This window comes from Rhinichthys klamathensis, unplaced genomic scaffold, assembly GCF_029890125.1.
Source record: "Rhinichthys klamathensis goyatoka isolate OS25496 unplaced genomic scaffold, OSU_Roscu_1.1 h1tg000247l_1, whole genome shotgun sequence".
Classification (NCBI taxonomy): domain Eukaryota; kingdom Metazoa; phylum Chordata; class Actinopteri; order Cypriniformes; family Leuciscidae; genus Rhinichthys; species Rhinichthys klamathensis.
In genome coordinates, this window is record NW_026606769.1 from 556,279 (window position 1) to 570,738 (window position 14,460).

At 38.0% G+C, this 14,460-nt stretch overlaps 1 protein-coding gene across 2 annotated transcripts in view; it reads right to left on the bottom strand.

Moving 5' to 3' along the window:
* adam12b (ADAM metallopeptidase domain 12b) overlaps positions 1-13,625 on the bottom strand; it is a 110,642-nt gene extending 97,017 nt beyond the window's left edge. For both annotated transcript variants that reach the window (XM_056266344.1, XM_056266345.1), the window contains exon 1: positions 13,201-13,625. In XM_056266344.1, the coding sequence (XP_056122319.1) occupies positions 13,201-13,312 (112 nt within the window). In that variant the 5' untranslated portion in view covers positions 13,313-13,625. The remainder of the gene's footprint in view (positions 1-13,200) is intronic.
* Positions 13,626-14,460: the final 835 nt, after the last annotated feature.

The window sequence follows — 14,460 nt, forward strand, 5'->3', positions numbered from 1 at the left end:
GGAGTGACAGCACAACATGTTTTTCTCTCTTCTCTCTGAGGGCCGGATCCCTCCATTCTTTCTTTCTCTCCCTCACTGACTCACATAAACACACACACACACACACACACACACACACACACACACACACACAAACACCCGTCATATGCATTCTGAAGGAAAATGATTCCATTCAAGATAAAAGTTTAAATATATTTGTTATTTTTATAATTAATTAGACAGAAAACTTGAATTTGATAGGTCAATCGCAGCATTCTGCAGTCAAATACTTTTGCATTGTTTTTGACATTTGCCCCAATTTAGTGGCCATTATACAAAGAATATTTGCATGTATGTACTCTCATGCCTTTCCTTTTGCATTTAAATCTTCATAAAAGAAATCCTGAAGGTTATAAAGAACTTTATTATTCCACCTTCACGAAGAGACGAGAGCCATCCATTATGTCGCCTTGTTTATCTAAATGCGAGGTAAGGTGTAGATTTTGGACATGTATCATGCTAATTTCATTGTATTTTTTTAAAATAGTTTGGGCTACCATAAATGCATGAATATGGTAATTATTCAGTTAAATAGTTCTTTCAATTCAATTATGGATTAAATCCAGGTACCATTGTATTACCATTTATTAGGGCTGGGTTGAAAATTTCTCATTTTTAATCGAATCTCATTTTGATGAACCATCGATTCCTAAATCCCAATAATTGATATTTTAGTCTATGCTGTTTTTAGCTGTTTTGTGAACAAAACATCACTAAACATTAGTTGTTGTAGCGCACAGCCCATCCAATAAATAACAATTTATAGATTCTCAGCTTTCAGATTCTGTCCATTTTATTATGAAATTCAAACAATAAATTCAAAGTTTTGTCATGAAACTCTAGATGCCGCAAGCTGATAGGTCCTTAACTCAATTTGCGATTACATTGTTATCTACATAGCACAGCTGATTGGTCACTGTGGCATCAGCAGCCAATGAGCTTGCTGTTTAACATTCAGATGCGTGGCATTGTTTGCTGTTAGCAGTCTGCAGTGCGCTTTCAGAAACCCTCCACCTTCCCCAGCTCCACCTGTATAGAATTGTTTTGGGGGTTATTTCATGTATGTTACATGCTTAACAAAATTAACATGTACTGTACCTGATGTATATCCAAGTCAATCTATATTGAATCAACTTAAATCAATATTGCAATCGAATCAAAATGCAAGCTTGTGAATCAAAATGATCAAAATTAATTAATTGTGTCAATCAATACCCAGCCTTACCATTCAGTACCACAACTTAATAGAGAAATAGAGTTATAATAGAATTAATAGAGAAAATACTCAATGAGAAACGTGTCAGCTCATAATAACACATATTCGGTCGGTTGGGCTCACTGGGCTCATAGCTCTCTGCTGCTGGTTTCTCAGACACCAATTATTACCCACGATTCAGCATTCTGAGGGAGACAGGAAGTGGCAATGTCAGCCCCCAGCCCCCCCACCCCCAGACCTAATTTCCTTTCTGTCGTTGCCATTTACCCTTCCCTCTCCTTCTTCTGTTTTTGTCCAAGGATTCAATTTAGGAATAAGCTTTGCACACTTGCATAAAACTGGCATTTGTGTGTAATCAGGAAAAGAGTAATAAATCGTCATGATTTTTACCTATTCATGCATGCAAGAACATACACATGGATAGATAATATACAGTAAGTCATTTTACATCAATTAATTAATATTACACCAAATAACCTAATAAATATTATACCAAATCACCTAATAAATATTACACCAAAAACTACCTTTGAAAAAATGGCAGTGACACACTCCAGTAATGCTATCGGATAATAAAACCATGTACTTTAAAATATGCAGTAGAACTGAAAAGTGGCCAATATTCATGTGCTATTTATTTTCATGGTATTGAAGGGACTTCAAAAACCATGGTAATACATCAGCAAAATCACCAGAGCTCAAGGTATTTCATTGTCACCGGTATTCACACACCAGCCACTGTTATTGTACATTGTCTAGCTGTGGATAAAGCTCTCCCTGCATGTAAGCAGAGCATAAACATCCTATTTACTTTCTACACACAAACTGGTTAATAACAATAAACTTCTCGACTACCATGATCTCTGAAGTTATTAAACAATATGCTTCTGTTGAAGTTGTCATTCAACATTAGTTTCATTAAAATAATTGTACAAACAAGTAGCCTTCTTACAATCTTAAACAAATATATATATATATATACACTACCGTTCAAAAGTTTGGGGTCAGTGAGAATTTTATTTTTATTTTTTGGAGGAAAGAAATCAATACTTTTATTTATCAAGGACAGTAAAGACATTTATAATGTTACAAAAGATTCTATTTCAAACAAATGCTGTTCTTTTGAACTTCCTATTCATCAAAGAATCAAAAAAAAAAAAAAACTGTACAACTGACAGACCAACAACTGTTTCAACATTGATAATAATAATAAATGTTTCTTGAGCATCAAATCCTCATATTATACTGATTTGTGAAGGATCATTTGACACTGAAGACACTGACACTGGTGATGCTGAAAATTCAGCTTTGATCACAGGAATAAATTACACTTTACTATATATTCACACAGAAAACAGCTGATTTACACTGGAATAATATTTAATACTATAACTGATTTTTGTTGTATTTTTAATCAAATAAGCGCAGCCATGGTTAGCAGAAGAGAATTCTTTTAAAAGTATTTAAAATCGTACCGACCCCAAACTTTTGAACGGTAGTGTATATATATATATAGTTTTATATTGTCATTGTTTTTTATTTGATTCCATCAATTATATACTGCATCATGGGCTGCATAGTTCATTGTCTAGCATTGTTTGCTTTTTAAATATATGTTTGCTTCAAAACAAAGTGTGTGATGTCTTCATTCATCTCAGGGCTGGTTAATTTGGTTTACGGCTTTTTAAAAAAAAATCCCTATGGAGGAAATGAATGGGGAAAATTCTTCCGGAACCAAGGCTGCTGAAAAAGTGGGCAGTCATTGTTGCACTCTATATGCGTACATCCCTGCTTAGTATGCAAAAAGAAGTATGTCAAATGAGTAGAATCTAAATTAAGTAAAGAAATAAAGTAGCTAGACAACACCCAGACAGTAGGACTGCACGATTAATCATATTTTAATCGTGATAATGATTTCTGCTTCTCTCGATTAATTAAAAATAATCATCACAATATTTCCCCCGCTGATTATTTGTCCTGAAATTGTTTTATTTTGTTTTATTTCGACATTTACGTTATTTTGCATTGGTAACACGCCTCCACAATCATTCCTTCAGAATGTAGATGTGTGTACCTTGAGCTTTTCCTTTCCTTCACGCCCATATCACGTTCAAGCTATTTGAAGCCAGGGCTGATGACTTGACCAGATTTATTAGTCTAGTGTCAACGTGAAAACCCCAGAGAATGTGTGTGTGTGGGTTTACGCGCGTGCGCATACGGATGTGTTTTATTGAACATAATGAAATTCCATTGAGGCTTCTAACTAAATACAGCACTGATAGCAGCAGGCCAAACAATTCTTCCGTTCACAATATAATGAAGCTTGAGTGCTTTATAGATGTTCTGTTGGATCAGTTTGCAGACAGAGAGAGGGAAAAAAGCAAAGACACCATAAATGCATAAATTAAATGCTGCTGCTCAGTAATTATTTATCTAACATTTTCGGTTATATTCTCTTTATTGATACAAAGCCCAATTTATGTTTTAAACAGACCACATAGGAAAAGTCCAAGATGTTTAGCAGCTTTTATGTGGGAATTTTAATGACATGTGTGGGAACCACTGCGCGTGTTTGTAATGGTGTAAAGTAATCCAATATGAGAGATTTTTACTGTGTTCTTTATGTCTAAAAACTTTATGTGAAATTCACGGAAATTGACAGGCATGATTATTCGCACATTTTACATACATGTTTTTGATCACAGAGGAGTGATAATTTTTAAGTAAACTTTTTCCAGTAGATGTTTAAACTTCTACTTGGGTAGAAGTACAAAAGTTGTACTTACTTACCTACTTTTATTTTATTATTTTTGCTATTTGACATATACCATACCCCAGCTCAAAATGCAATGACACAGGGGTCTAATGTACCAGGATACCACACTGGATAGAGCTTAGGTAAATGCTGAGTCCAACCTTATTATTATGAATCATTAGGAGTCAGCACAGAGTCATTGTGAATCATACAAGACAAAAGAACTGATCTGTTAACTTTAGACTCAAATCTGACCGAATTATTGGATCTGTGAGCCATTAACTGCAGCAATTGGTTCATATTCACAGAAATAATCATTTCTGTCATTGAAGAATCATTAAATTTGTGAACCTGTTCAACTGATTTATTGAAATTCAAATAAGTTCAGATAAGTTGAACTTAGTTGAACTTGATGTAAAGCCAAAAGTTTGCAAATTACCGGATTTGCATAATTCCTTTAGCGAATCAAGCGCTTAAAGAATACAACGCAACCAGCGATCACAGTTCAGTCATACTGAAAAAACTAGCGGAAACATGTCAGCAGTCACTTTTAAAGTATCTCATATTCAGAATCAGTAATGAGGACTTTCTTCAACCACTAGGCAGACAAGTAAATGATAAGTTTCTTGTTTGCAGCGTCTTCAGGTTTCTGAGTGGATGAGATGAATACATTAGTACTCTCCTAACAGCCTGGAAAAGCACCGTCAGCACTTTGAGAGTCAGCTGCTGAAACAGGACGAGAGGTGAGAGATTGAAGAGGAAAGTGCGATAGTGAGCGGAGAGAACTGGAGATTAAGACGTGTGTCAGTTCGAGAGAGAGTGAGTGTGTTGATAAATGGGTAATGCGGGTGTGATGGTGTGAATGAAGGGAGATTACTGACTGAGAGAATCTATAGACTTTGTGACCTTGCTATAATAATCTCTCTCTCTCACTCTGTCATTCTCTCGCTCACTGAGCTCACTGGTATTGATGTGTAGCTACAGATTATGAATTTGAGGCTCAGTGACGAGGGAAGAAATGAGAGAGTTTGGAAGATCGACGGCTTAAATGGTTGAGGCTGACTATGAGTGACATTTTATGATATTAGACTCTTTAAACAGTGGCCCTTTATGGTTAAGGACTTCTGATGTTCATTTATCCTGGGGAACATATATTCATCTCCAAACATTGGTTTTCTATTTTAATCAATTAATATACAACTGGATTCATAGCCAAATTTAAAAATAAAAGAAGGAATGAAGGAAAAGAAGGAACATTTATCTCAGATAATCAATAAAGGTCTCATTTAAAAAATGTGGATGGATGGATGGATGGACGGACCAACAATAATTTCCTACATTTCTAAATATTCCTAAAAGAGTTCCATTTCATTAAATCACCTTAAAATAAATAAATTATGCAATTAATGAACATAAATGCACATTATTCTCCAATCAAGGTCCATATTCTCGTTAAACCTAGCATTTTACATGCTCCATAGTTTCAGCTATTGGAATACAAATACAGTGATCATACTTTGAATAAACAAAGATGCTATTTCCCCCCCTTATTTTGATCTGCCATCTATTACACTGTTGACTTTCGCCCTTCTGTATTTTTCGATTCATGAACTTGCTTCTTTTAAGGGTTGTGAATCTCTTCATCTAACTTTTTTATTATAATTTTAATCATCTCAGAATTAATTTCTTATGGACATGCATGAATATAAATACACTATATTGCTAAAAGTATTGCGACACCCCTCCAAATCATTGAATTCAGGTGTTCCAATCACTTCCATGGCCACAGTTGTATAAGGGGGCTTTCACACTGGCAGTTTAGTTCGGAACGGGGCACGGTTCGCATGAAAAATCGCTAATGTGAACGCTGTCATGGGACCCGGGAGCGCACTGGGGTACCGAACCCGAGACTACCTGGAGGAGGTGGTCTGAGTTCGGTTGCTCCCAAACCGTGCCGCTGTTCGCGTGAATGTGAAAGCAGCACGGACTCGGGTGCGCACTTGTTCAGGAAGTAAAGTGACCTGCGCATGCGTTTTAGCTCATTGTGATGTATTCAGTTAAATAAAACACTTGTAAGGGATGATAGTGTTGATGATTTACCTTGGATATGAGCGAGAGTGAGCCTGCAGTGTATTCGTGCATTGCGCGTGAAATCAGGGCACCAAATTTGGAAATCCACCGTCTCCTCAAAAGAGTCCGTTTGCAAGCAGCAGAAGGCCACCTTATGTGACACACGCACAGTAAACCTGTATTGTTCACTCAACTACGCATAATAGCAGCGAATTAATAAAAAAAAACACAATATTGCCCCGCGTTCTGTTTTCTATCATGCGCCGTGCACGTTTGCGATGATGTAATATGCACGCAAACGCACCAAGGTTCGATAGAATCAAGTTGAGTGTGAAACCAGACCAACGCTGCGGGGGGCGCCGGGAACAAACGCGCTCAGGCTCGGACCGCAGCAAACGAGCCCAGTGTAAAAGCCCCCTAAAATCAAGCACCTAGGCATGCAGACTGCTTCTACAAACATTTGTGAAAGAATGGGTCGCTCTGAATTCAAGCGTGGTAACGTGATAGGTTGCCACCTGTGCATTAAGTCCATTCGTGAAATTTCCTCACTACTAAAAATTCCACGGTCAACTGTTAGTGGTCAACTGGTATTATAACAAAGTGGAAGCAATTGGGAACAACAGCAACTTAAAATCACAGAGCGGGGTCAGCGCATGCTGAGTGCGCAGAAGTCACCAACTTTCTGCAGAGTCAATAGCTACAGACCTCCAAACTTCGTATGGCCTTCAGATTAGCTCAAGAACAGTGCGTAGAGAGAATGGGTTTCCATGGCCGAGCAGCTGCATCCAAGCCTTACATCACCAAGTGCAATGCAAAGCGTCGGATGCAGTGGTGTAAAGCATGCCCCCACTGGACTCTAGAGCAGTTGAGACGTGTTCTCTGGAGTGACGAATCACTCTTCTCTGTCTGGCAATCCGATGGACAAGTCTGGGTTTGGCAGTTGCCAGGAGAACGGTACTTGCTTGACTGCATTGTGCCAAGTTTAAAGGTTGGTGGAGGGGGGATTATGGTGTGGGGTTGTTTTTCAGGGGTTGGGCTTGAAAGGAACTCTTAATGCTTCAGCATACCAAAACATTTTGGACAATTTCATGCTTCCAACTTTGTGGGAACAGTTTGGGGATGGCCCCTTCCTTTTCAAACATGACTGCGCACCAGTGCACAAAGCAAGGTCCATAAAGACATGGATGTGCGAGTTTGGTGTGGAGGAACTTGACTGGCCTACACAGAGTCCTGACCTCAACACGATGGAACACCTTTGGGATGAATTAGAGCGAAGACTGCGAGCTAGGCCTTCTCGTCCAACATCAGTGCATGACCTCACAGATGCGATTCTAGAAGAATGGTCAAGAATTCCCATAAACACACTCCTAAACCTTGTGGAAAGCCTTCCCAGAAGAGTTGAAGCTGTTATAGCTGCAAAGGGTGGGCCAACTCCATATTAAACCCTACGGATCAGGAATGGGATCTGCATGTAAAGGCAGACGTCCCAAAACTTTTGGCAATACAGTGTAAATATTCTGTTACATCAGATGTTGAAAACAAGATGCTTGCATGACTCATACATAATCAAAATATAACCAATTTCTGACTCGTATGGTAATATTGTTGTGCTTGTTCACATGTTCACTTGTTAATAATTTAGTTAGTCCCAAAGTAATTTACACTTTCATTACTAAAAATCAAGTATGTATGCTGGTGTTCGTGAATAAGCTAAAAAAAAATGCTGCATGCTTTTCATTTGGCGCGCTTTAAAAATGTTCTTTTAAATGTTCTTATTTAAAGTAGAATCAAACAGACTACAATGTAAAGAATATTTTGTATCTAAATTGTTTTAACTAAATATATATTCTTGAATAAATATCTGCACATTCACAAATACATGTAAATAAAGCAAATTTTAAAGACAGTTTAGTTGTCCAATAGTACGTCCGACATTTTGACAACATGTTTGGCGAAAACCATACACACACAATGACAGCGAAAGACTAATGAGTGCAAAGAGCTCAGACCCGTACACCTGACTGCACAAACTGAGCACTATTGTCTGAGCCACAATCAATAACTGGGCTTTTCTGCCTATCAGTGAATGACAGTGTGTTTGTTTGTTTGTGTGTGTGTGTGTGTGTGTGTCTTTAGGGAGTTGTTGAGCTCTGGATCAATGCAGAGAACAACAGGGGTCCATTCAACATGTCAAAACGGTTTCAGAAACTCAGACACAGTGAAAGTGGTTTCAGTAGACTACAGTGTCTTATTAGCCTGACTTCGTCATACTCATATTCTAGTCAGAATGTGAGTCTGATACTGCTCCATAGGGCTTTGATTATGAGGCGTGTCTTAACCGAACCAGGAAAAAATAAAAACTCTGCACTCTGGAAAACTCTGCAATTGGATAGACCTACAACCAATCAGAGCAACGCAGTAAGTGTTTTTTTTATGAGCTACGCAAATTGTCAACAGAAGTCAACTGCACGCACGCTGGAAGAAGTAGTAAAATAATGAGTGTTGCTTCTTTTACTTGGTCCTCCATGAGTGCGACCAAAGGAGAAACCACAACGACCACAGGGTTTTCATTGCGTCCCATCTTCTTAGAGACCATCGGAGCCAGCTGATAAAATAAACTTTTGCCGAATCCCGTAGGAAGGACGGCAAACACATCTTTCCGATCGACAAATGCCTTGATTGCAGTTCTCTGTTCGTCTTTTAAAATGAATGCGCTGTCGATTTCTTTTACAACAGACGCGATAGCGGAATCTATACATCTCAATTCTCCAGCTGCAGTCATCTCTGAGGGAAACCAGTTCAACCCAAGCGCTCTTTGATAACGTGATGATTACGTAACTGCAGATCATCTGTCCATCATCGTATAAAGCCCGCCCTGGCAATTTGATTGGCCCGACTAATTCTGAACCGATCATAATTACTCCTCAATGGATCGAGTCCAGACCGAACTTCCCGACCAAAAAATGTTGTGGGCGGGGTCCGGGCTGGCATCCAGGCTAGTGTCTTATACTATAACTCCTCAAATTTTGAAATGAACATTAGAATTAATGCATCTGCTTTACATTAATCCACAAGAGATTTTGCAATAAGTCCTTTTTGATCATCCTGAATGTGTGTGTGCAATGAGGATGATTGGCTTATGTGTGTGATAGTGTGTGTCACTCTCCAGAAGGTAAAGCCAGACCCCTCCCATGCAGAATGGATTGGTTATGGAGGCCAAGGCCACTGTGAAGTGGCTGCTGGAACAAACCTGAATCCTTTTAAACAGAAACACAAACACACACATGGTCCAGAATCAAGCGGGTGCGGTAAAACGTGTCAAAATTTGGTTATCACCCCACCCTTCAACACAAAGCATTATCCCAAAAACTCCACAGAAGTGTCTCTACCTATCTCTTTCTCACATAAAAACAAACAAACACAGGAAGGGAACTGTATATTTCAACGGAAATTCCCACCAGATTTACCACTATTTTATCAATGCGTTCCTCTTTCTCTGTCAGAGTTTACTACAGGGGTGGTCACACTAGACTTCCATTGATTTCCATTCATACGCATGCGAATGTGGGAGAAAGGAAACACAAGCTCATGCAAATGTTGCTGTATTCCAAAGCTCATGTCTGGTGACTGGCCTGCGAATTATCACTTGACGATGTATAACTAACAGAAGATTGATACTTCATGGTGTGACCTCTTAGCTGAATTAAAATTTCAACTTAAAATTTGCAGGATTGCAACATAGCAGTAAAGGGTATTAGATTGTATATTTTTTTCATTTTAGATGTATTATATGCTAAATTATTATTATTTTTTTTTTTTTTTAATAAGCCACAGAGTGCAACATCATTATAACCACTGCAGTGTCCATAGAAATTTTGTGTGCTCAAACTCTAGAGTGAGCACATCTTAAGAATGAGTTGTGCCCACTGCATTTGACTAACCCCAGAGCAAGACATCAAAGAATAGTTATACATCATCGCACCATAGGCCCCGCCCACTCGCACTTGAGTCTGTCGACAACAGGACAAATGGAAGAGTGAATGAACGTTTGCTTTGATGCGTCCAGTTTAAACAGTTTGTTTGCATCTCTGAACAGACTTCAGAGGGATCCCAGCTTCGGAAACAAGTGGATGGTTTATTTTAATGGCGTCCCGGATCGCATTGGAGGATATGTTTGTTTGGGGCATTTTGTTTTATTAGAATGCCAATGAAAATAATTCCAAACAAAGCATTACTTAGTAAATCTGCCTTTCTGAACAAATGGTTTGAGTGAGTGATTCAATAATCAATTCAAAAAGATAGTAGTGACTGCATCCAAATATACAGTACATGCATCTCTACTATAGTAGGTGAAAAAAAGTATGCAAAATGAGTAGCATGTCCAAATTCACCGAAATTCATTAAACATTAGGCAAGCCAAGAATTACCCAGATGACCAACCACTTCCAGCAAGATCTGAAGTGTGCATCCAATGGACACTTTACTATCCCTTTTAGACATTGGTGAGGATATGTGAAAGACAGAGAAGGAAAGACAAAACGAGAAATGCAGTATGTCCGCATTACATTCATACTACACACATTCATTCTATATAGAACATACTTTTTAACAGTTGCGAAATACTTAGAAGAAGTCCCTATTCAGAGAGCATGCGATATCAGACGCAACCAGTCACTTGCTTTGTTTCTGATAGAATCAGCCATTTTGAATGAATGAACAAATGAATGACTCACTTATTAAGATCACTTATACTGCTGCCATGATCAATACAAAACAAATTATACAAACATCTCTTTAAATAAAATGTTATTACAAAGTTTTTTTGCAACATGGCATGGCATTTGCCCTGAAGAGTTTGGCCTTGCAAAGCAACTTTGAGTGATTACAGTAGCCATTCAAATTAGATATAGAATTCAAATATTTGGGATTTCGATTAGAATTTCAGACTACTTGATCAGCAATTCCACCCACTTTGGCATATTATAAGGATTTCAGCCATGGATGAACATATTATAAACACACATACACGCACACACAAACAGTGTCAGAGCACAAGAAACAAATTAGCCATGGATGGATAGTCTCAAATTGCATTTTAATGGCTCTAGGTAATTTTTGCTGTCATGTGTGATACTGTGAAACCATGTCAGCCCTGCTAACTTCAGGAGCTTGTCAACGCTGGGAATGAGGTGCTAACAAGAGGAAATATGACACACACACACACACACACACACACACACACACACACACACACACACACACACACACACACACACACACACACACACACACACACACACACACACACACACACACACACACACACACACACACACACACACACACACACTCTCTCTCTCTCTCTCTCATACACACAGGTGTCTGCCATTAAGGGTAAAGCCAAAATACTGCCCTTGAAAGGTGTTGTTTCAAGACAGCACCCCTCAGTGGCTGAGCCACTTTTATACAACTATACACACAAAGACACTGTTAATCATGTAACTTAAATGAAATAAAATGGCATATGAAAGACATTATAAGACAGTCCTTTTTCTGCATTCTATTTCATTAGCTGTGATCAAACTGAGTTTCAAGAGTCCCCTGCAATCAAAGCTCTGAAACATATTATCATCCTGCCTTTGCTGTAATTACTATCTTTCTGAACACCAGCTTAGAGGAGTATGCTCTAGTGAAAGAGAGAAAATCTGAGATGTGTAGAACAGATGTGTTGTAGGAACAATATGATCTGATGAATTAAACGGTGAAACTGACCAGTGAAAGAGAAAACTTAACCTTACCTGACAAACCTTAACAAACTCACACCGTTTACGCCAACCATCTGCCACACTGAAATAAACGCAGCACATGTATATGCCAAAAACAAAGCCTATTTTAAACGTAATTCCACTGACCTCATTAAACTAGAGTTCTGACAAGCACAAGTGTTTTGTTGAACACTAAATATATATCACTGGATCAAGTGCACTGTATATACAGTAGCCGTTTTTCACCACCAACATCTATGAGTGTAAAGTAAATTATAGTCAGTGTCTTTACATATGTTCTCATAGTCATACATACGAAGTCATTAAGAAATAGGATGCCTTCCATGTTGTAAAATTATTTTAACCTAGTAGCTTTTATTTAAATTCAATTCAATTTATGTTTATTTGTGTAGCACTTTTCACAATAGATATCATTTCAAAGCAGCTTTACAGAAAATGCATGTTTCTACGTTACAATTTAGAGCACATTGTTATCAGAAGTGACTTGTGTCCAAGAAATGTTGTCCATGCATGTCCAAAAATGTACAGTTTTAAGATAATACAAAATAATGCAGTTAGCTAAGATCATGTACTCATTTAGGAAGAGACAATGATCTCATTAAAGCAGTTATTACAAGTTGTGATCATAATGATTACAATATTATCCAGTATAGAAAATTTGACACCATGTTGATTCTGAGTTGGCATTTGAAGTAGCAGGGGTTGGCGTCATCTCTTCACGGGATTATTTATTTATTTTTGCATTATTAAATATTACAATACATTACTTAAATATTTAAATATTATGTTATTAACATTTCATTGTACCTTTAGAGGTTCAACAGCTTGTCACTGGGAAGTACCCTCAAAGGTACATCTTTGAGGCCATCATTTTAGTTATTTATATAACGACAGGACATCCAGATGTGTTTAAATGGTCACTGTTGAATGTTTCTCCTCAAGGCACATCATGTAAATGTGCATCTCTGCTCTTTCCTTCTATTGTTATTCATTATCATACACACAAGGTTTCCTATGTATCTCATGCATTCAGCAACTCTCTTCATGTTTTTGTATGTATTCTGTTCCCAAAATGACTTAAATCAAACTCTTGCATTCTTTAAACATACAATAAGTACATGGGCTATAACTTTTAAATTATTATTATTGTTTAAAACGATACAGTAACACAGTTTAGCAAAAATGTTAAAAAATTAGGGGTACACCAGCTTGTCACTGAGGCAGTACCCCTCAAATGGTGCACCCTTAAAAGCTTTATAAGATACTAATATGCACCCTTTAGGGGTGGATAAGACATCCAGTAGTAAGATAAGCACTAATATGAAGTGTCCTACCGTCGGGTGAGTGATGAGTGGAGACGCCAGCTGTCAGTCCCACTATCAGCAGCACAAAAGCGCGCAGTCCGCACATGAGGCACCAGTTCTCCATACGCCGGGAGATCCTCATGATGCCCGGCTCTCTATGATGAGATCTTCATAATATACCCACACAGAAACACACAAATACACACACACACGACGCAGGAGGAGAGGATGTGAGGGACTTCCTGCGATACGATACACAGGGGAGCGAGGGGAGGGTGGTCTACAGACCCGCGATAGAGCTGTCAGAAAAACTTTACAAAGCCGCCAAATCTTGTGCTCAACTGTGTTCACACACTGTCCCGTGTCACACATGCAGAGTGTAAACAAAAGCCAGGAGCACACGTACAGACACGAAGAGATATTGGTTAGGTCTCGTGCTTTGGTGAAGTGTTGATTCTTTGGAAGAGTGCTGCTTAAATCTCCACGTGTTTTATTTGGGTGCTCTGCAGGGTCCTAAAGCCATTAGCCCACCAGTGTATCGAGCATAAGCCACAAACGTTTCATAAATAGTGTTTTGTTTTTGTTTTGCTTGTTTGTTTTTAACCAAATAAAAATATCAAATGTAATCGTACATTATAATAAAGTCTATATATTTACAAATCACCAGATCTGATGATTTGTCAAAACGTATAAATAGGCTACTAGATTCCACTGTCATTGTGCTATTCTTATTCACACAATACTGTGAATGGCTTCTCTTTGAAATGGCATGAATGAGTTCATTGGTACCAGTTTCAATGGCACTGTAGTTAAAATCTATGTATTTTACATTATCTGCATTTAAATCAGTACATGAATAAGTTAATTTTATACAGCAACATTGTTGCAGAAATTAAGAAACTGTATCTTTATATGTGGCTCCACATCCACATATTTTCTGAGTTTAGAAAATGCAAGAAAGAAAATTATTCATTTTCTTAATGGGGTAATTTTCTCTTTCCTTTTCGTTATGAAAGGCACTCTATAAACTCTTTCAAGGTCTCCAGCAGGTAGCATACTGACCTCAGAGACTCAAGGACTTTTCAGCACATTTTTAAATCAGCATATTTGCTTGCTCTTCCTTTCATGAGACTTTCAAAGTCTTTACCACAACCAGCTCTGAATTCTTATTGCTGAACAAAGACGATTTTTACACCCTTAGGTTACTTGTATCTGCTTTATATATCATCCATCTGTCATCTAACTGATCACTGAGTTTCCAGACTAATCTTCCGTTACGCTGCTCTCTCC